Consider the following 26,296-nt stretch of genomic DNA (forward strand, 5'->3'; position numbering starts at 1 on the left):
TTGGACCAAATCCACATGTACAGATAAGCGTGCGCACACAAACACACGCATTTCGCGTCCACGTAGATGCTCGCTAACACGAGACCCCACTAATACGCTCTCTCACAGTGGCCGCCCCCCGTGTTGGGGGATGGGAGGAGAGGTCAGAAGCCCTGCAGCATGTCGTGGGATGATCCACGTTCATGTCAAATAATCCAATGTTTTTAAGACGCATCTGTTGTACGTCTGCATGGATATGTGGCCCTCCCACTCCAGCCCATCCAGACAGACCTGGTGCTGCCGCTAATCCCTGACTGCATCCACCAGACCAGCCCACAGCCCCCAACCTCTCCAACCATGCTGTCTGGCTCTGCCCCTCTCACTCCACCTCTGGAGATGTGTAAATCGAACAGGTCAACTAGCTCGGTGGGTTTACGTGCACTTTTTAAAGGTTTTATTTCAGTAGAACCAAAACCGTAATCAGTCTCTTTAAAATAATATAAATATGTTAGTCTGGTTAAGGTTGTTCTGAAGTCAGACTAACAGACCTAGATGTTGTATTTATAGCATGTATACAGATTATTCCGTCTACATTTGGCCTACAATTGGATTACCATTTCAATAGTTCAATAGTTCTTTGTTGTTTAATGTGACCATACAGCCAGTACCTGTTTTCGCAATTCTAGTGAGCATATGTATACTGCAAAGACATTGACAGTGACTCGCTAAAAGGCCGTTCACGCCAAAGACAATAACTAATGAAAACTACAGTATCATTCTAACTTTAGGAGACTTGGTCCACACCATATTTATAACAAAAAACAGGTAACACTTTAGTATAGGGACCAATTCTCACTATTAACTAGGGGTGTAAGAAAATATCGATACACGGGAGTATCGCAATATTTTATTTGGCGATACTGTATCGATTCTCCAAAACGGAATATCGATATTTAAAAAAAAAATAAAAATCATACAAGATTCATGGCAGTTGTTTAGTTTTGAGTTCATATCCCGACCGCTAGATATCAGTCTTCATCTCTGAACTTAAACAGTGACAGGAAATACTAGCATCAGGGCACTCCACTAATGTTAGCGTTAATATAGTTCGCTGCCAGTAATGGAGGATGAAAGAATTGTTCCAGCTCTCGTTTCGATGTACAAAGCTGAAGTGTGGCGTCATTTGGGCTTTTGTGTTAATGTCCGCCACGGGACCGCGGCGCGAGCGCAACATCGGTTCTGCCGCGTCCCGTGTTGAAGAGCCTTTGTGCGGGGCGCGGCGGGCGGTAGAGTCGCCGTGCAGCTGCAGCTTTCTCTCGTGTTGGGAGCGTTTTGTGCAGCTGGGGCGGTGCTCACGTCGCGGTCTCAGCGATTCCACGCGGAACATAAATACCTGTGAAATCCAAGTTGAAAAGTTCTGATAAAGTTTAACATCTGTATTTATTTTATTGTTTTACAATTGTTTAGCTTTCTTTAGGAATCCTGCAAGCACTTTATTTTTCATTGATATTAAGCAGATGCCATTTTTTTGTTCAGATCAAATGTTATGACATTGCATGTCACAATTGTAAACTTAAACTGTGAAACTTTAAAGTAGAGTATATATATATATATATAATTAATCTTTTATAAAATACATTTTATACATACATTTAACTAAAGAATCATGTAAGCACTTGAATATTTCCCCCTTTACTCGTACTGCACAAAAAGTGGTTCGATAATGTTGAATGTTATAGGGACTGATTATTGCAAGTGCAGATCCCAGTGTATTCCCAGTGTATTTATTTATTTTTTGCTAAGGTTTGCATATGGTGGTGTGTTCTTAGTGACAGCTTTCCTAAAAAATATATATCCTATTCCTAAAATAAGAAATATCCCAATATATTGCCTTGCTTACAGTATCGCAATATATCGTATCGCAACCCCTGTATCGTGATGCATATCGTATCGCCAGATTCTTGCCAATACACAGCCCTACTATTAACTAGTTGCTTATTAGTATGCCTTTTATCAGCATATTGGCTTTTTATGAGTACCTGTAAAGCACATATTCTGCATGACCATATTCTACGTCCTTAATCCTACCCAATACCTAAACTTAACAACTATCTTAACTATTAATTAAGGCAAAAGTTGTAGTTATTGGCGAGAATTGGACATTAAAATAAAGTCTGAGCCAAAAGCAATAATTTTTCCACTTAATGAACATTAAAAACAATGACAGCCAATCAGAATCCACCTGACTTTACAGAGCTTGAGCAAATGACTACTGCAGTGTGTGCTTTATAATCAACAAAATGTTATCATGTTTTTGTGTGGAGGCTAATATAGTTATTTTTATGGTTATTTGCAGGGATTGAAATTAACTTTTCACTCACCAGCCAATTTGGCTACTAATTTTTTAAGTTACCGGCCATTCATAACTTCTACTAGCCAAAAAAAAAGGGAAATAAACCAACAGCTTGAGGCTCTCTACACTGGACGTGACAAAGCAATTGTTGTAAATAATTTTGTGTCGGTACTAGGGGTGTGTGATATTGACAAAAAAATGAAAATAAAAATATCTCTGTATTTTCTGGGATTGTATCGATAAAGATAATTAGACAATATTTTGCTGAGTGTGTTATTGTGCTGATATCTTAAGGACTACTGTGGGCAGCTGACTCCTAAAGCTTTTGATATTCTTCAGTCAAATTCTTACATTTTAATCAGTCAATTATAATAATAATAATAATAATAATAATACATTTAGGCTGTTACTAAACAAATGAAATCAGTATCAAGAAAATTAATCTTTACAGAAGATGCATCTGAAGTGGCATTTAGATGTATTTACACGTGTTAATGCAGAGGGACATGGAATGCTTTAACCTGCAGTTACAAATGCATAAATAATATTTTGATATTTTAAACATGAATTGTTGAATACTGATATTTGAAATTATTTAAAAAATGAAAAGAATTCAGGAACAAAACGCCATCATATTGCTCAGAGATGCAAAATAGCGCTGTGGCTGTGTTTGGAATGTTTTTGCTGGCGAAATAGACCAAAAACAGCCAATATGGTGTCTAAAACATAAGTCTCTTGATATTAACTTCTTGTTAATTGAACTGTTGTATAAAATCAATAACACATTTGTAACCTGATTTTTTTTTTTAAAGAAAAAACGGCACTCTCAAGTGATTATTGATTAACTATATGAATTGATATAAATATACAATTTCTGTCCCCTTGAATTATGTGATTATTTTGAATGCATATTAATAGACTGAATCCTGCAGTGAAAGAACACGCTCTAAATGCGCGCGCGCACTAACTTAGTCTAACCAGACTTAATCAAGTTGTGTATGCGTGCACTCTGTAGGTGTTTGGTTTTTGCAATATACTCGATAATGTCATGCTGTCTCATGAGTTCAGTATTTGCGCTAAACCTGCGCATGAACTTCCCCAAGACATTGAGTGAACATAACTTACGAAAAGTAACCGCCAAATTGCCTAGTGATTTGACTGCGTTACCCGCCAGAGCTGATTTTTTTTTAACTTTCCAGTAGCACACAGACATGCATTTTAATTTAAAAGAACAAACACTTCTGAATCCGTACTCTCCATGCCTGGAGATGTAAGCCTAGCGGTTAGCACATGCAGTTAACACGTGACAGAATTGGAGAGAGAAAAGTTGTCTTTTCAGGTGGATTAGTGAAGTTGAATAAAGTGCTAAAAGTGGTGTCATGTACCTGTCTAGTGTCAGGAGTAAGTAGATGGTGTGAATAAACTTGTCTCTAAAGGAAACACATCAATTAATTTTTTATTTTCCTCATTTGAAGATTGATCATTTGTTGATCAAGTTGATCATTTGATCTGTTCAGGTAGGGATTATGGACAACATTTTAGTAGATGGACTCTCAGATATCAGACGAGCATCGAGAATGTTTCCAGATTTAGTTTGAGCATTCAAGGTGTGGCTGAAAATCTCTCCCTCCATCTCATGTGTAATGTAACTCAACTCTTATAAATGCTGCCCGCTGTCATGAGAGAGGACTGTAATGGAGCTTTAGTATCTCTGTCATTTCATTAGTACTGTTCGCTTAGACAAACATCACAATTTCTGTTGCTCATATTTGAGGTTAGGGATTTGAATAAACCTCTTATGCTCTGTATTACATTTACATTTAGCAGACGCTTTTAATCCAAAGCGCATTAAAACTGCATAAATTGTCTGCATAAATTTCTACCACCTCAGGTTTTGTTTAGAGGAGGTGTGCTATTCATTTATTTTTTCTTTTTTTTTTTCCATCACCTGAAAGATCATAAAACATGTCATTTATATTTGGAAGATGTACCTGACCCATATCTAGAAATCAGAATATCTTGAGGGTGGGACCTTTTTACCCGGATATTTTAGCATTAAATATATACGTTTGTTTTTTGTTATCTTCAATAGCATTTTAATATTTAATCTCATAATGACATTCTGTCTCTTTCTCCCTCAGCGATCCTACACACTCATCCTGGAAGCCTGGGACTGGGATAATTCCACTCAGAACAGTGAGTATTCCTCTTTAACCGCTATATGATTTACTGCCGCAGGCTGCTGTAGCCTTTCTGGTTTAGGTTTGATGCTCCTAATGGCTGTTGAGCGTTGTTAGTCTATAGTTTTGTGCTTCAGAGAGTGACTTTGTATGTGGAGATACTTGAGGATGAGATGAAAGCGTTAAAGCTGCCCCGCTGACGTGCTGTAATTTTAGCGTGGGGGAATTAGTTGGGGCCTGTCAAGGTTTTATTGAGCATGCATGGGGTTATTTAAGGATTTTGTTGTGGGCATTAAGTGTAAAAGTTGTCAGTTTTCATGTAGGTAGTACTGATATAAAGGGTTGGAGGTATGCATTGAGTTTGATATTTCTAACCGCACTAAGCAGGGGCTCATCATTTTTGACAAAATTATTGAGATGTTGCTTACCCAAGAATCGCTACCTGAGCTTCCAAAAGCATTCCAGAGCTGGGAACCTCATGCAAATGTGTGGTTTAAGGCTCAAACGAGCACAATCTTGTGTCTTCCACACCTGCTTCAGTAGTGCACACAAGTCCACCAAGATTTCCCAATAAACCTGAGAATCTGAAGGCCTTTATGGATTGTAGCTGCTGGGTGAAATGCCCCGAGGATCTTAAATAGTGAGTCATACTCCTAAATAACAGATATGAGTTATTGCCACATAGTCAGCAAGCATGATAATGTTCAATTGTTAGGATTACTATGGTTTGTAAGACAGATCTGTTGATGAGAGTCATAAGCAAGCAGAACTGCAATTATTTTTATTTCCTTCAGGCCCACATGTGTTAAACACATTCAAATTTTTTCATACTTGAGTGAAAATCTCAACTGAATATGAGATCTTGGGCTGTAATCCCCTAACCCTGGTTCATGGGGGGCTTCCATCGTGTAAGGATCTTGGGGAAACAAGATTGGCACCATAATTCCACAGCTGTATCCTGTTTTCTCCCGCCGCCTTTGTCTGGCTTGAGGAATTGTCGGTAGGAAAGGGTCAGGCAGAGGAATTCAACGTATGCAAAAGAAAGGTGACCGCTGGTAAAATGGGAGATACAGAGGGGGAGCCTGGCTTTGATCTGCGGATGTGATCTGTAGAATCACTGTATATCCCAGTGTCTGTACAACTCCAAATGCAAACACTCTCTCTCTGCTTGAAGTCATTACGTCCTGTTTTTCGTTTTCATCTTTGCATGCATTTCAGCCCCAAACAGTGGTCCAGAGGATGCTTGTTTGACTCACTGCAGTGAGTCAAGCATCTTGTAGGCCTCTTCTCCATGGAGTTTGCTCGTTAGGAGTACGTTGAGCATGACTTTAGAGAAACGCAATGCAGGTGTCTGGTTTTGTTTAATCAGTGTTTGAGCTATACTGACCACCAGACTGACTAAATTTGTTAGTTTTTTGGTAACACTTTATTTTGATGGTCCCTTTTCAACATTCTGTTGACAATAAATATCTTTGCGTCTTCATGTCAACATATTCTCATTAGAGTAATAGTAGACTGTCTGATTAATATCTGCTAAATCTTTGTGAAGGTCTCCCAACAGACATTCTACTGATTGAGTAACTTTGCAAGTACATGTCAACTTATTCTAACCCTAACCCTACCAGTCTACTAAAACACTACTAACACTCTAGTTAGTAGACAAGTAGGTGCAACATTACTTAGTCAACAGAATGTGTTAAAGGGACCATCAAAATAAAGTGAAACCTGTTCATTTGTTTTTGTTTGGTTTGCTTGTTTTTTTTTTTATTATTATTATTTATTTTTTGTTATATGATAATCACATAAAAACTTGGAAACTAGCTTACACCATTTTCTATTTAATGCTATTCAATTTTAAGTTTAAATTCCAATCCTTAAAGGTGCACTAAGCGATTTTTGCCAAACGATGTTGATATTTGAAAGCACCAAAACAAACACGCCCATATCCCAATAGGACCTCACCCTTATTTTGATATCTCCGCCCCACACGAAAATGGAGCTCTTAATGTGAACGCTAACCGCTCTCACTGTCGTGTCGAGGGTCCGTGTCCTGGTGGACAGTGTGCTTGATGATTAGGACTAGGGTGGGATCCAGGTCCTTCAAGGACAGCTAGGGCTGAAAGTGGTCGGCTATGGAGACCCGTGGCTTCCTCTGCCTGCCGCTCTTGCCCAGATCTCCCTGGTAACAGCAGTCAAACTCGCACCCCTCCCTCTGGCCAGACATCAACGTTTTTATTAGAAGAACTAGATTTTGACTAGAACTCACTAGAAAGGCAAATGGTGCTTGCTTGTGTAAGTCACTGCTATGATGCTAAGGTGTTCAGAGTGATTTTAGGGCATTTCAGTGCTGTTGCTAGGGTGTTCTGGATGGTTGCTTGATGGTTACTGGTCCAAGCCTAAGTCTGTATAATATTCTGGTCTTTTTTGCCCATTTTATTGCCTGCTTACTGAAAAGCGTAAGTCTGGTCACTTAGAAAAACAATACCACACCTCTCCTCACTCCTGATTTGAGGTGGTATCATGTCCATGACAAATCACTTGATTTCGGATGGTTAACCGAGAGCTGATTGAAAAGCCTTTTTGTCAATGGTGTCATTCATGTGTGAGTGTCTTTGTTGTGCAGTGATTTGTCTGAATGGATTTAAGAGGCAGGAAGTTGGCAAGGACAGGATAGTCTGAGTCACTGGCGAGTTTATAGTTTTAAATCAGGGTCTGTCCTGTCTCTTGTCTTACAGCTGATCTACACACCCATTTGTTATCACATTGTACTGGTTGTGTGACTGTGTTTTAGCTCCGTCTTAGACATGTGAATTAATGGAATGAGTAAGTTGCATTTTAGAAATATTTTACTAAAATGACAGTATAAATCAATCACAGCTAAAATATCAAATCTAGTATCTAATTAAATAGTTACTAGTTGGACTACAAGTTGATCATCTCTTAACCATGCTGTTTCAAAATATAGTTTTTCATTCAGACCATTAACAAAGTGCAAGATTTATGTATAGTCTACTTTTTTTCAGCTGGAGAGGAGAATTTGATCGAGCGACACATTCATGCCAGCATGGTGAATCCCGGAGACCACTGGCAGTCCATCCGGCACCCCGGCATCACGGCCCACATTGAGTACCGCATCCGGGTCAGATGTGATGAGAACTACTATGGGAGTAAATGTAACAAACAGTGCCGGCCAAGAGACGACTACTTTGGCCATTACCGCTGCGATCCATCAGGAAATATTGTATGTCTAGACGGCTGGATGGGAGAGCAATGCCAGACAGGTGAGTGATGTTGACTATCAGTATTTTGTACTTACCATTGCAGTTTAATGTTATTTATGCAGTCTAAATATTAAATATTTAAAATATTAAATTATTTTTATGATTTTACCTTTACCTTTATTTTTTACCTTTTTATTTACCTTTATTTTTATTCCAGTTTTAGTTATTTTAATACTTTAGTACTTTTAGTAGTTATTTCAGTTACAAGTTGAAAAGGCAGTATTTCAAAGTTTAAGTTTATCTAATATTTTTTTTTAAATGTATGCCAGTTTTATTTCAGTTAACAAACAATTATAGTTGTCGTAGTTAACAATAACAATACTGCACTAAAATCTTTTTTTTTTTTTTTTTTATATATGCTACAAGCAGTGCTCGAGACTCATTCTTCCCACTGGTCGCACTTTTGCGACTAACTTTCTCAGTTGGTCGTACGAGCACATAATTTGGTTGCAAATTATTTTTTGTTTTTTGATACAACATTTGATTAATCAATGCATGCTGATGAACTTTTATCATAGTTTATAGTTATATGGTAACGAAAGTGGTTCAACATTCAACCCGTTCTTTTTCATCAGTATTATTTGTGATTTTTAAATTTTGAATCAGAATCAGAATGAGCTTTATTGGCCAAGTATGTTAACACATACAAGGAATTTGTTGTAGTGACAGAAGCTCCACAGTGCAACAGAAAGACAGCAACAGGACAGATAATAAAAGAATAGCAACAATTAACCAAAAGGCAATGTACAAAGCAGCAAAAACGCAATATATAATATAGACAACTATGTATGTACAGGTCAAGTATGTGCAAATTAGAAATGATAAAATTAGTGAGTGTGGTGAATGGATAATGTATTATAGTTGTGTGTTCCACGTTTATTGTTGAGTGTTTAACGCTTTAAATTTCAAATTCTTAATGTCACGTTTTACAAGAAAAGATAATTGTCTGTTTTGCTTATATCTATACACCTTTCACTTTTTAAGACTAAAACAAAAGATGGATTCATTGTTATTCTTAATTAAAAAGCACAACTACAAGAAAACAGTAGGCTGCAATGACAAACTGTCTTGCATATCATTTATTATCAACAAAAACGAATAAGACGAGGCATGGCATAGGACACATCACATGCTGTATTATGTACCGACTAATAAATTACAGTAACGTGACATAAACAGCAAAGATAACAAGCTTTTCAAAACGAAAACAAAAAGAAAAGTAAAACTAAACTGGCTGTCGCTGACCGGACTTGCATGTTTTTTTTTTTCTACAAGAATACCAACATGTTTACCTTCTCTGGTTTAAGAAGCGGTCTTTTACTTTAGTTTGAAAACCAAATCCTCCGTTGCGCTCCGTCCACGAGTATAAACCAGGCTCTACCCACGAAGCGCTCGCGCTGAAAGCGCCTCTCTTCACGTGATCGGTGAAATCTGACTCCTGCTATAATGTGCCGTGGCTCTGCAGCGCAAGCTGTATGATGCAGAAGCTTTGGAGCAGCGCAGACCATGCACTCGCACAAGTGCAACCACGTCAAATTTTTACTCGCACACTCTCAAAAAATGGTCGCAGTCTAGAGCCCTGGCTACAAGTTAATTTAGGCGTCATAGAAATATACAGTATGAAAAAATGAGATTCATTTTGAGATTACATTTAATAGTATAATGGTAATGATTTATCTGGCATCTTCAATATCTAGCCAAGTGTTATTAGCCACGTTGCCCTTCATGAAGGATGAACTAGGGCTGGCTAATGTCTTGAAGCGTATAAAAAGAAACCCTGTTAAATCTTGGCCTTTACCACCCTGTAAAGAGACCTGCTGCTATCAGTGTTTTCACAGGCCTGTAATCTTTGCTCCTTTGCCTGGAGGTGAGATTGTGTTGTAAACGACACCTCTGCGGTCCTGGAGTCACACTTTCCATTAGCTCAATTAATCTGAGTGATGCTGGGGTTTTTTATGTCTTTACCCGACCACTGTAGGCAACCTAAACACCTCTGTTTAGATGCTGTAAGTGCGTATGTGTGTGTATACGCACACACATAAAGAAAGGCAGTAAATCACCAGCCACCATCCTAATGAGCAAGAGTATGAGTAGGTGGGCGTAACAGGGGCAGAAAGAGGCAAGTGTATATGTGTGTTTGGGCCATAAAGTTGTCTTTTGTCACAGCGAGCATGATGAATTTATCTAGTCACTCTTGTAAGGTAACACAAACAAACAAGACTGACCTCTCATCCCTCTCCTCTCTCAGCAATCTGCAAGCAGGGCTGTAATCTGATTCACGGAGGTTGTACAGTGCCTGGAGAATGCAAGTAAGTGTTTGAGCATCATTTCATGCTTGGTTGGCCGGGCTAATCTGGCTTCTTAATTTCAGCAGAGCCATATGTGCTCATGCTGATAAGGTCTTTTCATTTGTTTACCTTTCCATTAATTAATTAGTGCACTGAAGCCATTGTTTGTGCAAGCTGTTTTTGTTTGATTTGCTTTTTTGATCACGCTATACTTTCTCTGGAGTGCTTAAAAGCTGTCGATTATCATTTGATGGGATGAAATGCATTAAGGCATCACAATTACTGTTGCTCATACTTTAAGGGCAACAGGAAAAATGAAAATGAAAATTCTGTCATCAATTGCTCAACCTCATGTCGCCTTAAACCCATAAGACTTTTAATCATATTCAAACCAGTGTGTTGTTCTTGAGTGTCACACAGCTGCGGTTGAGCATGTTGTATGTGTGTTGATTGATGTTTATATATGAATAAAAGTCTAATTTAAATCTGTTCATGATATAAAGCAATCGAGTCTCTTCAGAAATTTGTATTAAACTGCTGGAGGAAAGATCCTTATCCTATCCTTCAGTATGTAATTCCTGTTACACTAAGCAATCCAGTTTTCCTCTGGCAGATGATACAACTGGCAAAAAATGAACTGAATCATGTCTAGTATTCTTCAGATTGGTATCCATAAACCACCCAAAACACTGTAGCAACCACATAGCAGTGCTGTTAAAAACTTTCTGAAGACTTTAACCTCTCATAGCGCACTAGCCACTCACATGGCGTGTTTTGCAAAGGCTCCAAGTTTTCTTTATAAACTGTTAAAACCTAGTTTCAATTGGACTTTTGGAAAGTTGCCAAAAGCAGTGACCCAACATGCCTTTTGGACATTGTCATCATATGATAATTATGTCAAATGGTGGTATTTTGCTCTTACTGTCACAGGAAATTCTGATGCTTCCTGTGTTTGAGCACAGCTTGAAATCCACCTCACCATCCCACATCGCATTCTCCTGTCGGTCTTTTCCTGTAGCTTAGCTCTGCCTTCTTCCTTTGCCACAGGAAAAGCTCTTAGTGTTTGGCATGAGGAAAGCTTTTTGCTCATGCCACCTACAACCTCACTGTGTCTAAGGGCAGGGAATGAGTAGATCCAGAGGTGTCTAAGCCAGGAAGTCACTCTAGACAATGATGACATACTGGAATCTTTTAACAACCAATCATTCAGACACTTAAGGACCCTTCACGCTTCAGTTTTCCAGTCCTTACTACTACTGCGCACAGATACCCGGCCTCATTCTTCTGCCCTCCTTTGCCTTCTCTGAGACCGGAGCGGTTTCAAACCGACATGAGTATTTTCTGCCTCAGACATCAGAAAGGCCAAGAGTAGCGTCTCAGGGGACGCTAGGGCCAAAAACATGCTTAAGGACATCATGTAACCAAGTTTCTTGATGGCCTGGAAGAAAGAGTTTCTGGAACCGGGGCTAGGAAGCAGAGGCCAATATGTTATTTCAGAGTTTGAATATTTGGGAAGTTCTGAGCATTTGCGAAGCCTCACTCCCCTGCAGGATGTGGTGACTCGCTTCCCTGCCGTCATTAACTTGATAGTCATTGGAAGGAAGGAGGTGGAGACTAGAGGACTGAGGTTGCCACAGACAATTAACCAGTAGATGTATTATTATTGGGCTGCAAAAAGTGTTGGGACATTTTTGCCAAAAGTGTATCATATCAGTCTTGTCGACTTTTTATTTTTTGGATTTGTTTGGTTTGGGTTGTGTTATTTTTCATATCATAATAACCAATTGATTAAATGTAAATGTAAAGGTCTAGCATAATTCCATAAGTCATCATTTACTCATTGAAGATTGTTTCAAAAGTTTTTGTCTACATAGCTAAAGTCCAATATGTTTGGATCCGCATTTTTGGGTAAACTACCCCTTTAAGTGCACTAATACTTTGTGTAGCCTCTACAAACCCATGCTGGGAATCAAATGTGAAAACAAAATGAAACATAAATGCACTTATGATTTAAGTGTAAGGTGTTTTTTATGGTCGGAAAGGACATGTCCTGACACACAAAGTAAATGCAATGCAACTTTCTCTTTCTCTAAATTAGTGAGCAAGCTTATGCTTGGCAGTGCTCGGCAGAGCTGAACGCCCCCGTGCACAGGCAGGGTTCAGACTCTCCCCACACACTCTGCTGCCTACATGCTCTTTCATACTATACTAGTAAGGTTGTTACTGGGCAGCGCAAGGCTGTGTATGCTCTGGTGTAAGTAATCCAGCCTCTGGGCTGCCCCTTGGGCACAGATCTGGGGGGCTATTTCAGAGACATTGGAAATGTTAAAAGTGGATTTGGATCAAGGCCTCCATGCAGAGAATGTGTCAGGTGTGTATGCAGTGGCCAAATCCACTTCGCCCACCTCCTCGAAGAGCACATTTGCCTTATTTAGTGAGTAAACACCATTGCTTTTTCACCTTAAATGCTTTTGAAGTTGATGTAAACTGAGCATTGTGGTCCTAATTTTTTTTTATTTTTTTTTTATCACCTTTAGATAAATGGAGAAAAAAAATTATATGTAAAGACATGTAATACTAGAATATTAAACTGATAAAAGTATAATTAATTATACTTTCATTTGGTAACGTTTAGTGTCATTAATAACAAACAATACAGATATAGAATTTATAAATCTTTGGTAGTATTAATTTCTACATGTTAATGTTAATAATATTAATATTATTAATATTATTTTAATGTTAAATATTAACATTTTTGATATTCAAACTGATGTATTGTTACATTTATGTATTATATATTAACTTAAACGATATTATATGTATAAATTAACTTATATTTTTACAGATTTATTAAGTCAATTTTATAAATTATTATTGTCCACTTTTAGTTCAGTTTAGGTTAGTATGTTAATTTAATTGAATGTGAATATTTAAAATGCATTATGATTTAACATGTAGAAATTAACACTATCCAAGATTAATAAATGCTGTAAACATTGTTAATTGTTAGTTCATCTGATGCTTAACTTTTGTAAAGTGTTACCCTTGTTTTTTATGTATCATGAAATATGAACTTTAATATATAAATAAGCATGTTATTACTGGGAGTACCATGTGAATTGCATGGCAAATTAATAAGATAATCATTCAGTGCTGTCTATTTCTCTGTGTACCATAGTATTACCCTGGTACCACCACAGTATTTATCTGTAAGGCTTGTAAGTGTTAGGTCTATGCCGTTTCTCTCTCTTCAAAACACTGAGTTCGAGATATGCAGACAGCCTCTCTCCACTCGGCAGCTGGAGTTAGGCCATACCTCTTCTGCAGGAGAGCTGTCTTAAAATAGCCTGCTCAGAAATGACAAGACAGCTGGGTGAGGGGTGTGGTGGTGGTGGATGGAGAGAGTGCACCACTGGCCTTGGAATAACAGAGTGCTGCTATAAACCAATGATTAGTTAACCCCTGTCCAGCATTTCCCTTTGCACCCCCAGGGTGCGACAAAACCGCCCAAAGGGGGGAGTGCGTGTCTGCGCGGTCGTCAAAGTGTTCTTAACCTTTGTCGCCCGGAATGTTGCCTTGTCTAAGATTTGGTGTCAGCGCAGCGATGCGCAGCTGTATGTTTGTTCCTGGCTGTCATTAAATGGTGGTTCGGTCCTTTAAGTGTTAACACCCTTATGTTGTTTTCAGATGCAACTACGGCTGGCAGGGCCAGTTCTGTGACGAGTGTCTGCTTTACCCCGGCTGCTTGCACGGGACCTGTGACATACCCTGGCAGTGCAGTTGCGAGAAGAACTGGGGCGGCCTTCTCTGCAATAAAGGTAAGGGTCCTAAACGCGCTGATACTGATGGTTTGACCTAGTTAGTTTTTGAAACATAGAGGTCAACCTGGAATTGACCCATAAAATGGTCAGCAGTAGATCAAAAAGACTACGTTAAGCCTGTGAACATCCAGCTGTGGAGGTGCCAGGGCAGCAAATTCATATCGTAGTGTTAAATAGAATTACAGCATCTTACACTGAGCTGATTTATTGGCTGCACTGCTAGCACAGGCTGTGCATCATGTGATAATGCACGCACAAACACACACTCTGGATATTGTGGCAGTGATTGGAGTGGCGATCAGATATCTGATCTGTTGGTCAGTGTGCGTCCTGGAAGGTGGTTAGGAATGAGAAGCAGCTGAGAGGTGCCTACAGTTCTCTTTATTTATTTACCAGCTTTTTTGTGCACGGCCTCGCCTTGCAAGGCCTGCTGGGAGCCCAGCAATAGTTTCTGCCAACTGTTTTCATTCAAAGAGCAAATATTTGCAGGCTTAATAAAATCATTGTTTTATGTGTCTTTACAGATCTGAACTACTGTGGCACGCACCATCCCTGTGTCAACGGTGGGACCTGCATAAACTCTGAACCGGATGAATATAACTGTGCCTGTCCCGAAGGGTACTCAGGCAAGAACTGTGAAATAGGTAAGAGATGGATGGAGGATTCAATAAATAAAAGAGCATGGAACAGTTAATATGTGATGAATAGAAAAATGATGGATATATGGACGAATAAATAGAAAAAATGGATGGATAGATGGATGGGTGTATGAAAAGAGAAAATTATGGATGGATGTTGGGTTGAATAGGTGGTGTTGGAATGGATGGATGGATTGATTGATAATTGTAAGAATGGATAGACTGATAAATGGGTGGATGGATAATAGATAGATGGAAAAATGCTAGATGGCCTGATAGTGATAAATGGATAAACTAATGGATAATTGAATGCAAGGATTAATTAATAGATTGATAAATGGATAGATTGATAAATTGCTAATTAGATGGAAAATTTGATGAATGGATGGAGCAATAAATCATAAAGTCAGGGCATTTTATCAATGTATTTTCTTTCTGTATTAATGATGCATTGTGTTTTGCAGCTGAACATGCATGTGTTTCCAACCCCTGTGCGAACGGAGGCTCGTGTCACGAAGTCTCGAGCGGGTTTGAGTGCCAGTGTCCACCAGGCTGGGAGGGCCCCACTTGTGCTAAAGGTGCGTAAACCTTCCATGCACCTTCCCGTCTGTCTTTTTCCAGGCTCAATCTGTTCTGTCTGGAGACCTAGTTTCAGACCTAGACTAAAGCACAGACATCCGTCCCCTCCCCAACATGTGTCCAGATGCTGTTGCCAGTGTGCCGCTTGGCTGCTTGTCATGCTGGGATGTGTCAGGTATATGGCAGGGGAAGCTGGTCTTGGATCTTGGCAGCACAGCGGGGTCCCATCGCATGGCGAGCGTAGCTTGAGCTCTTACGGGTCCCGGATTAGAGTCTGGTGATACCCATCACTGAGACAGGGGGGATTTGCATAATCTATCTTCACTTTGAACCAGCATTTGGCTTCACAAATTGAGAATGCTGTGTTTCATGGGCCGCCCTTCCTTCTCCACCCCTCCCGTTGAACAAAGCATCCCACTTGAGTGCCACAGACCTCATATTTGATAGGTTGCAAATGTGTTTCTCACCTCAAGGATGCCCAGTGTTTTAATTTTTGGTATTTCTCACACTCTTCATCGCTCCCTCCACATCCTACCTCCTCAGTCTCATCCACCACACATATGGGGCTGTGTTTCCATCGTCATAGCAACAGCAGGGTCCCCTGCTGGAATTTGGACATTCGCCCCCCAACCTTTTCGCCCATAAAGGTTTTTCCCCCCGCCTCTTCCCTCTTCACTTGCCTGTCTGACCCTTTTACACACCCCGCTCCACCCCATTCACCACAATATATGTATAAGACTAAAGCGAAAAGAAAGGAGGGAGGAATTTCTTTTGTTTTTGTTTCCTCCTATTTTCTTCCAAATTTCAAATGGCTGCTGCTCAGTTCTTTGTGCCTTTGTGCCCGTATTAAAAGTAACGATTTGTGCTCTAATAGCAGCTAATCTGGCGACCTGGATTATATCGAACTCTAATCGTGTTACTGTCTTGCATAAAGAAAAGCCTTTGCTCTTTCTGATGAACACACTGACACTCTCTCCTGCCCTTTCTCCATAGCCGTTTAACCACCATTATATTATATTATTATATATAATGCATATGATTTTTTTTTGGAATGACGCAAAGGAGAAGACAAACACAGCTTCACATTACGTAAAGCAACAAGTTATCAAAAACAATAATATGTGAAAATATGACTGGATATGTGTGAAGCCATTACGAAACATCCCTATACTTGCACTCGTGTGACTGTACATCATTTTAATAGTTTATTATTGCACCAGATTAGGACCTACCTTGCCAAAACAGGAAGCGATTCATAATTTAAATTGTTCACATGTATTGTTTTTGGAGTGCATGCTATAGTTTTCTGCTTTATGATGGATTTTCATTCAAATTTTGGGAATATGCTGCAAAATATAAACAACAAAGAAGATATGTTGATGTTTCCATTGCACTGTTTACATCATAATGGCTTGCCCTACTTTGTATCATTTTTTATTTTTTTTAATCAATGTAACTGACTCTTTCTGTAGTGTGTGTATCTGCAGTTTGTATGTGTGTGTGTGTGTGTGTGTGTGTGTGGTGGGCGGTGAATAGCCTGCACACACATGCTGGGTGTAAAATTGGCCAGTTTGAATGTTTATATGCATGAAACTGAAAACATCCCATAATATTTAACTCCTGTAATAGCTTTTTTTTAATGCAAACTGTCTCTCAGCGTGTTATTTTAAAGCACAATTTCAGGTGTGTTTTTCATATCTGCAGAACGAAACATTATTTTGTGTTGATGTTGCAGACATGGATGAATGTGCTTCCAGCCCATGTGCACAAGGCGGAACATGTATCGACCTGGAAAATGGCTTTGAGTGTGTCTGCCCTCCTCAGTGGGTTGGGAAAACCTGTAAAATCGGTAAGATTGAGATCCTCCTGTATTGCAGTTGTTTTGAACTGTAGCATTTGAGTTTTTAATATACACACTGTTCAATGGACCATCCACTCATACCATATCATTCATTTTTGCATTGCCATTTGTTGAAAAATATGAACCATTATGCATCCGAATGATTGAATATGGTGTGTAAGATTTAAATTGCATGCACTTGACAAGCCTGCATGTGTTTTAGGCAAAGCAAGAGTTGAAACAAGTGGTTTGATTAGATTGCATAAAGAACTTGTAATAGTGGAAACTGGTAACCTGATCCTTGTTGACTGTAAGACAGCCATATCTGCATATGTAACAAGGAGGGCCAGCCTTAGACCTGGATCTAAGACTAGATCAGATGGCATTGCAGGTGCCACAGGAGTTTCCATCATCCTTTTGCTCACAATAGTGTGTAGCCCTCATCAGGAGAAGTGATGAATGTGAAAGGAAGTGGATTGTGACCTGTAAACAAGCGTGGGGTGGCAACAGGAGTCGGGCTGCTCATCTTACGCTTCGAACCTTAGCCTCCAACTTGGGTTTCACTCACAAGAGCCAGGCCTGAGCATGATGGGGAGTCGTGTTTCCTGGAGGACAGGTGTGCAGAGGAGCGGAGCGCACCTCACTAGGGGCTCCTGATGAATAATTAAACACCTAATAAGCACTAGATTTTTCATGGCAAAGTCAAAAGAGTCATAGCCCCCTGAACTGGCTGGTCACCTGCTGTAGGCTAATAGAGGAGAGATGAGCAGGAGGAGGACACTTTGTTTACGATGCAAAAAATATTTTTTTCTGCATTTTTTTTTTTTATACATTTTTTTTAAACTTCCTTAAAACAAGGTCTATTTAAGAAGAACATTTTAGAAAATATTTATTTTGTATATTGTTTATTTTAATTGTTTTCAGGGAATATTCTCCAAAACCTATACATACATACATGCATGCATGCATACATACATACATACATACATACATACATACATACATACATACACACACACACACACACACACACACACACACACATACACATACACACACTACTTTTAAGGGTTTGGGGTCAGTAAGAGTTTTTATTTAAGAGCAAGGATTCATAAGCAAGGATTCTTTAACTTGGTCAAAAGTATCAGTAAATTTACAAGATATTTATTTTAAATAAACGCTGTTCTTTTGAACTTTCTATTCATCAAAGAAGCTATAAAAAAAATGGACCTTAGTTTTGAAAATAAATGTTTATAACATAGATAAGATATATTTCTTGAGCAAATTAGAACGATTTCTGAAGGATCGTGTGATAAAGAAGACTGAATAGCTGCTGAAAATGCAGCTTTGTCGTCATAGAATTAAATTACATTTTAAAATATATTCTAATTGAAAACAGTTATTTTAAATTGTGATATTACTTTTTTCCATTTTTCATCAAATAAATGTAGCTTTGGTCAGTCTTTTCTCCAAAATATAAAAAAATCTCAAACTTGTTAGTGTGTGTATATATTATATTATTTTATATTATATTATTGTAATACAGTAGGGTCATTTAAGATACATCTTTTGAATACAAGTCTTAATATCTTAAGTAAAATTATCTTTTTTTTACGGATGTTTGGATTTTTTTTCATCGCAAAAGCCAAATATACTGATAAAGGTTGTTTTTTGTTTTTTTTAAATTCTGTGCAATGGTCATTAATCAGGAAGTCGAGCAGACTGGCATCCTTGGGACTGTTAGAGTTTCAACCCAGCAGACTGTTCAATGGGCTTAATGGTGGTGGGGTTACACAACAAGATCTCAGATTTCTCTGCCCCTCTCCTGCTACTCTACACTTCCCATCTCCTTCTCTTCAATCTACCAATTGTCTACAAAATCTTCCAACTCTTTCTCTTTCCCTCACTTTCACAGATGCAAATGAATGTATGGGGAAGCCTTGTGTAAATGCTCACTCTTGCAAAAACATGATTGGTGAATATCACTGTGACTGCTTTCAAGGATGGGCCGGACAGAACTGTGACATCAGTCAGTATCTCCTCATACTCCTCTCCTCTCCTTTCCTCCGTCTTTAACAGCATACACTGTAGTGGTGCTCAGGGTTTCCTCTTTGGACACTTGATATCCTGCGGGGCTCTACACACTGTATATTTTGTCTTAGGCTTCACCTGCTGTTGCATGCTGGGTTATTGGTTGTACCTCACGTTTGTGTTGATTGTACTAACATTTCCATCTTCAGCACACTTACCAAGCTCATCTAATTCGAGTTAATTTCACGTCTTCCGCTGCCCCTAACTGCTGTCCTGATTTCCTCCACTTAGCCATTAATTAATTGCTTCATTTACTTTGCCCATGACTGCAGATCTCAATGGCTGCCATGGACAGTGCCAGAATGGAGCAACATGCAGGGTATAGCCTTTACAATTTTTGGTTTACTATAGTGTATCAATTAATTGTGTTATTTATATTAAGTGTCATTTTATTTGTGTCTGTGCAGGAGCTGGTTCATGGAGGTTACCACTGTCAGTGTCCTCCAGGTTTTGTGGGCTTGCACTGTGAAGTCTCAAGGAACAAATGTGCCAGTGGTCCTTGTCAAAACGGCGGCCGCTGCCATGTCATTCTGGACAGCTTTGTTTGTGAATGCCCGCCAAACTATGCAGGGATGCTCTGTGAGGTGAGAATATTTACTATTTGTAGTGTCAAAGACATTGCTATAGTGCAAAACTGCTTTTTACAGTAAATATTTTGTCAGTATAATTCAGCATGATAGCCTGTTTCGTTTTGTTTTGGTGGTGCCTAGATGTTTTCATTTTTGTTGTTTTATGCCCAGGTGGTTTGGTTTGGTCTTGACTTGTTTTGTTTTTTGTTTTGTCTTGTTTTGTGGTGCCCAGATGTTTTTATTTTTCTGTTTTATTTTTTACCCGGATGTTTTTTGTTTTGCTTTTGTTGTTTTATGTCCAGATGTGTTTTTGTTTTGTTTTAGGGTTTTTTTTGTTTTGTTTTTTTTTGGGGGGGGGGTGCCCAGATGTTTTCATTTTTGTTTTGTTTTATGCCCAGATGTTTTTATTGTTTTGCTTTGCTTTGCTTTATTTTGCTTTGTTTTGTTTTGCTTTGTTTTCTTTGTGCTCAGATTTTATTTTTTTGTCTTTGCCTTTTTATTTTACAAATGGTAGGTAAAGCAGACAGGAAATTACGGTGATTCAGGTTTAGTCAGAATGCATCTGTTGGTTTATAAACATTTAATGGAAACAATGGGGCTCAGTATTGATTAATTGATGACATTTAGTACTACAGATGGTCACTTCTCCATTCATGCTTTGCTCACAATCTCGTTCGGCACGGCTAAATTGGTCGGCACCCCTGCCGTTGCATGTATGCATGTTTTAAAGCCTTGGTGTAAGGCAGATCAAGCCTGCTATTCTGCCACAGGTGCGCCAGGGTAACTAGAGTAGGGTTTGGGTGGAGGCCTGGAGTATTTTTTCTTCATGTGGCCATTATTACTGGTCTGGAGCCAGTTTAAGTCTAGTGGCAAGCTAAAGATGGACTTCCATAGAGGTGCTGGAAGCTGGTCCTGAGCCAGTCTCATCTTACTGTGCAGACTAAAAATAAGTTGTAGTGAATGAGGCAACTCTTCTCTTGCCCTCCTGGCCGCATGCCCACAATCAGCCCGGGAAAGAGAAGGCCTTGATTTTCACATTATATTCATGCCTGGTGTGCCATGAGCTCACATTAAACCTGTTTGATTTAACTAAATCAACTAAGTCATTACAATAAATCTGTGATGGACTACTTCTAGATACTGTAAAATTCTCAAACAACTTATCTTATAATCTTATAAGAATCTTATAAGATCTGTTTACTTCTGATAGTAAGCTTCAGATTCACATTTTAAAATTATATGTTGACCAGTTTTGACTACCAACATACCACTGTATGAAACACACCCAACTGGGTTTGTTCTTCGGATGCGGTACAGATGGCTGATTATCTCTTACATGTGTCTGCTCTAGCGGTTTAATGTATCTTGATACAGTCTGGTTTGCAGATGCTCTGCTTACATCACTGACTGTGAATAAGTGCTTTGTGCAGGCGTTCGGCTTCAAGTATATACAATGTACTGTATATCCCTAATAAAATAAATTTAGCAGTCTTGGAGTTTGGGAGAACAGCGTTATAGTACGAACTAACACCTTACATGGCAGCTGGTATGATGTGCATGTTAGAGAGGTTGTTTACATTCCAACAAAGGTTCATCTCCCCAGAAATGCATTTGTGAGAGAAATGGGAAGTTGGAATATTGAGGGGGTCATAGCTGCAGAAACCTACATTAATCAGTAAACATGATTGGAACAGGTGTTTGTAGTGAGTTTTTATTTTTTATACGTTTTGGGTTGGTAGGATTATGTTTTTGAAAGAAGTATCTTATGCTAATCAAGGCAGCATTTATTTGATCAAAAAATAGAGTAAAACAGTAATATTGTGAAGTGTTCATTTAAAATAACTGTTTTTATTTTAAGTGTTCACTAAAAAATTATATTGTATTTGGCTGTCAATTTAACACATTAATTTAGAAAAATTAATTATATAAAAAAATGAATGCATAGTAATAATAACCTTGACCCATAGAGAATTTGACACAGCATCCTAAAAATGTGGCACCCATGGCGAGAGACGTGATGCAATGGGTAAAGATATCCGTCTGCTTGTGTCCTAGACCGTAGATAACAAATAGCGCATGTGAACAGAAAGAACATGTGAACGTGTCCTAAGTCTACCTCAGACAGATCTCAATTGGAAAATGATAGATTGCTGTAGACTGAAGTGGTCAGAAAAGCCTCTTCTAAAGCCACTTTTGTGTATAATATGTAATATAATAAATATGTATGTTTTAATAGTTTTGTTATACATAATTATAAAATTATTAAATCAATAATTATTACTAAGCTAATATTAAATATTTGAAAATTCATTGGTCATAACATAGGGCCATTTAAAGAGTGTATGTATGTAATCTGTTAAAGGATTAGTTCACTTTTAAAAAAAAATTTGCTGATAATTTACTCACCCCCATGTCATCCAAGATGTCCATGTCTTTCTTTCTTCAGTCGAAAAGAAATTAAGGTTTTTGATAAACATTTCTCCATATAATGGACTTCATTGGGACCCAAACGGTTCAAGGTCCAAATGACAGTTTCAGTGCAGCTTCAAAGGGCTTTAAACCATACCAGACGATGAATAAGGGTGTTATCTAGCGAAACGATCGGTCATTTCAAAAATAAATAAAAAAAGTTTGTTTTATAAGCACAAATGCTCGCCTTGCTCTGTTCTGTGATGCGCGTTCGTGACGTCACGTAATACGCAATTACGTTGAAAAGGTCACGCTTGATGTAGGCGGAAGTACCCAGTCAGTGTTTACAAATGTGCGGAAGGAGGACCATATACACATATTCAAATGTCTTTGTGTCAGTTTATCGTTTAAAATGCCCATTTCGTGTGCGTATCCTGGGTGTTTTAATATTAAAAAGCCTAAAAGAAAATTTTGGATTTTACGTCAACCGTGACCTTTTCAACGTAATTGCGTATTACGTGACGTCACTAACGCGCATCACAGAACAGAGCAAGGCGAGCATTTGTGCTTATAAAACTTAAACTTTTTTTATTTGTTTTTGAAATGACCGATCGTTTCGCTAGATAACACCCTTATTCATGTCTGGTATCGTTTAAAGCCCTTTGAAGCATTTGGGTCCCATTGAAGTCCATTATATGGAGAAATGTTTTCATCAAAAACCTTAATTTCTTTTCGACTGAAGAAATAAATACATGGACATCTTGGATGACATGGGGGTGAGTAAATTATCAGCAAAAGTTTTTTTAAAAGTGAACTAATCCTTTAACATATTAAAAGAACATAGTAAGAGTCATGAGCTTCTGTCTGAATTAGAAATTAATTTCTAAGAATATTTACCAGAACAAGGCCAAGTCGAGGTAGAAGAACTAGATGTGCAAAAGTGTTCCTCGTCCCAGTTGAATATGCTCAGTAAGAGTGGAAGGATGTCTAAATTTAGCTGCACAGTTTGTTTTGATTGGTCTCTTGTGTGAGTATAATGGTGCTGTCTCCTTTAGCTGTAGGCTTATGGGAGCCTTCCACAACTTACCTGACTGTTTATCACTATAGTTTAAAAAGACTGGTCTAACTCAAGCTCTCTCTCATTTGAAGGTGGAGAGTCTGTTTCACCCAAACCCCTGTGAACCGAACCCCTGTCAGAACAAGGCTCCGTGCTACAGCCTGCCGGGTGACTTCTACTGCGCCTGTCCTGAAGACTACAAGGGCAAGACCTGTGAAAACCGCAAGGACCACTGCAAGACAACCCCTTGCCAAGGTACTGCCCTTCCTGTTCTGCTGCCGACCAAGATGCAATAGCCAAAGATGACCTGCTTTTGTACAATAGTGCAAAATAGTCCACCTTAACAGCCATCTGTTCTTATTCCTGCTTGTCTTGTTTTCTCATTCCCAGTGATTGACAGCTGTACGATTGCTGTGGCGAGTAACAGCTCAGATGGGGGTGTGAGACACATCAACTCTAAAGTGTGTGGTCCTCATGGCCGCTGTATCAGCCAGCCGGGCGGCAACTTCACCTGCACCTGTGAGCTCGGCTTTACAGGAACCTATTGCCACGAGAGTAAGTGATCCTTACTCTTTTACCATTTTTCCTTTATCTTATTCTTGTGACGCCTATTCAGCCTTGTTGTTTCCTTTTCAATTAATTTAGTTTATCCTTACATAATAGATGGGTAATTGACATGACAGCAAATTCTTGTGCTGTAAAACTATTTTGAGCCAAACTTTTCCAATTCTTTACAACTAGCATCCTCCCTCAAAAAAAAAAAAAAAATTAAGACAAATTTAAATAAATAACACTTCTTTTATTAGTAGTCATAATTATTGATTTAGTGATTTTATAAATAAACTTGTATTCCTTAGTTGCATAGTATATTTGAAAATGTATTTGTCATAATTGGCCACAAAGCCAATTAAGCTGAAAATGTTATATTAAAAAAAAAAATCCAAATAGCATAAATGAAAGGCAATCAATGAAAGCAATAACATCTGACCATCTCTACAAAGTTCACATGATTGATCTGATTTGTGTGGTTTTTGAACCCTATTGTCTATGTAAATTTTGTTCTAAAATCTTGATTTTCATGGAAATTTTTATATCGACTCTCCAGATGTAAACGACTGCGTGAGCAATCCGTGTCGAAATGGAGGCACCTGTATCGACGGGATCAGCTCTTTCCAATGCTTCTGTCTGGGTGGCTGGGAGGGTGACTTCTGCGACCTCAGTGAGTGTCCGTCTTCATCTTCCTCATCATCTTGATCCTCTTTACATTCAGTATCTTACCTTTTTCACTTGTGTTTCTACACTCAGATGTGAACGAGTGCAGTCGGAGCCCCTGTAAGAATGGCGGCCACTGTGTGGACCTGGTCAATGACTTCTACTGTGAATGTGCCAATGGCTGGAAAGGAAAGACCTGTCATTCACGTGAGTTGCCTCTCCTTATTTTATGTCAAAGTACTTCCTCTTTTTCTGTTATGTAGTTTAACTGCATATGTCAACTGACTGGTAATTTTTTAAATCGTTGTTTGTGTCTTTAGGTGAAAATCAATGTGATGCCACCACATGCAGTAATGGAGGGACCTGCTATGACCACGGAGACACTTTCCGCTGCGCCTGCCCTCCTGGATGGGGAGGAAGTACATGCAACACAGGTGAGTAGACCTCAAAGTTCAGTTTTTATACTCTCTTTATTCACAGTCTTGTTTCTAAGACATTTTGAGCCAACAACATAAGCTCAAACTATTCATATACTCCCATCACTTACATGAAGCATTACAAATTATATAATCAAATCAGTCCCTCTCAGCACTCTGTCAGTTTTGCTATCCTGCATTCTCAACGCTCATTATATATACCGTAGAGTCAGTTTTATATTGTATTGTGGTTGCTGATTTAATTTATGTAAATGGTCCTTCATTCGGTAACACTTTATTTTAAGGTGTTCTTGTTGCACGTTACATGTACTTACTATTATAATAACAATTATTTATGCATAATTATATGCAAGTAACCCTAAGCCGAACCCCAACCACATAGTAAGTACATGTAGTTAATAAATATTACTCTGTATTTAAATGTATACTGTAACAAGGGCACCTTTAAAATAAAGTGTAACTCTTCATTCATTCTGTGTTATTTCATTATTTTTAGATGTATTTATATTATTATTGCTTCTTAATTTGGTTCAGAGATTGAAACCATTTAAAAACATTTTTTGAAATGCCATACAGAAGATGAAAGCAAAATATTTTTCCAAATAATCAAATGGCACATACAATTACAAATAGTATGCATACATTAAATACATATATTAAGTGTGTGTGTTTGTGTGTGTGTGTGTGTGTGCATAAATATCAGTTCCCAAACACTTTTCTAATAAAAATCTGATATAATTAGTAATACACTTTTATATTTTATATATTATTATATACAGTTTTATATTGTATCATGGTTGCTTTTTTGATTTAACACAATGTATATAAAAGTACACAGTCTGTCTTCTATCTTTGTCTTTTTTTGCTTCAAAACAAATATTGCTATTCATTTTGGAGCTGGTTCACTTGATTCAAGGCTTAAAACCTTAATTATGAATGTAATTTTAGTTGAAAATGGAAATTGTTTTTGATTTAGTAAAACATTCTGACATTTTCTTCAGACCCCCTTGCTTTTGGCCCTTGGAAGACCCTAATTTGTCATAGACCAGTCTACAGAATCACTTCGCCCTCTTCCTTTAACTTTTCCATTTCATATTTCTACTTCAGCAAAAAACAGCACTTGCGCGTCTAGCCCCTGCCTGAACGGAGGAACATGCGTGGGTGGTGGTGACACGTTCACCTGCATCTGTAAAGACGGCTGGGAGGGGCCCACCTGCGCTCAGAGTGAGTGAATTCCACCATTCACAATTTAGCTGCCAGTGCATGTCTGCATACCACTGAAAGTAAACATCAAGATCCACAAAAGTTTTAAATTACTTCCGATCGATGCGCAAATCTCTCGCATTGACGCCCTTTTCCTCTCTTTTGATTCCTTGCAGACATCAACGACTGCAACCCTCACCCCTGGTAAGAAGACCTATGTGGCTCTGCAGTTGTCCCCCTTCTTATTTACTCTATTCTGCCCCGGGACGCTGGTAGATCTGTTGTGCCCTCTGTTTGGGGCGACCCTCCCCTTCCCTGTACAACATAGACGGCTAGGAATAACACTTCTAATGTGG

General features: G+C 38.6%; 2 protein-coding genes across 3 annotated transcripts in view; one reads left to right on the forward strand and one right to left on the reverse strand.

The window, feature by feature from the left end:
* LOC306880185 (creatine kinase B-type-like) overlaps positions 1–26,296 on the reverse strand; it is a 985,569-nt gene that overhangs the window by 312,531 nt on the left and 646,742 nt on the right. The gene's annotated exons all lie outside the window — the stretch shown is intronic.
* LOC306880039 (protein jagged-2-like) overlaps positions 1–26,296 on the forward strand; it is a 49,406-nt gene that overhangs the window by 14,967 nt on the left and 8,143 nt on the right. Inside the window, exons 3-19 of one of the 2 annotated variants that reach the window (XM_079433309.1) lie at positions 4,474–4,528; positions 7,536–7,793; positions 10,042–10,102; positions 13,772–13,902; positions 14,430–14,549; positions 15,008–15,121; positions 16,858–16,971; positions 18,878–18,991; positions 19,326–19,372; positions 19,461–19,637; positions 23,181–23,343; positions 23,479–23,643; positions 24,194–24,307; positions 24,394–24,507; positions 24,621–24,734; positions 25,845–25,961; positions 26,117–26,144. In XM_079433309.1, coding sequence (XP_079289435.1) covers positions 4,474–4,528; positions 7,536–7,793; positions 10,042–10,102; positions 13,772–13,902; positions 14,430–14,549; positions 15,008–15,121; positions 16,858–16,971; positions 18,878–18,991; positions 19,326–19,372; positions 19,461–19,637; positions 23,181–23,343; positions 23,479–23,643; positions 24,194–24,307; positions 24,394–24,507; positions 24,621–24,734; positions 25,845–25,961; positions 26,117–26,144 — 2,006 coding nt within the window. The remainder of the gene's footprint in view (positions 1–4,473; positions 4,529–7,535; positions 7,794–10,041; positions 10,103–13,771; positions 13,903–14,429; positions 14,550–15,007; positions 15,122–16,857; positions 16,972–18,877; positions 18,992–19,325; positions 19,373–19,460; positions 19,638–23,180; positions 23,344–23,478; positions 23,644–24,193; positions 24,308–24,393; positions 24,508–24,620; positions 24,735–25,844; positions 25,962–26,116; positions 26,145–26,296) is intronic. The other variant, XM_079433310.1, reaches the window with a different exon arrangement.

The sequence above is a fragment of the Barbus barbus genome, assembly GCF_936440315.1.
Source record: "Barbus barbus genome assembly, chromosome: 14".
NCBI classification, from domain to species: domain Eukaryota; kingdom Metazoa; phylum Chordata; class Actinopteri; order Cypriniformes; family Cyprinidae; genus Barbus; species Barbus barbus.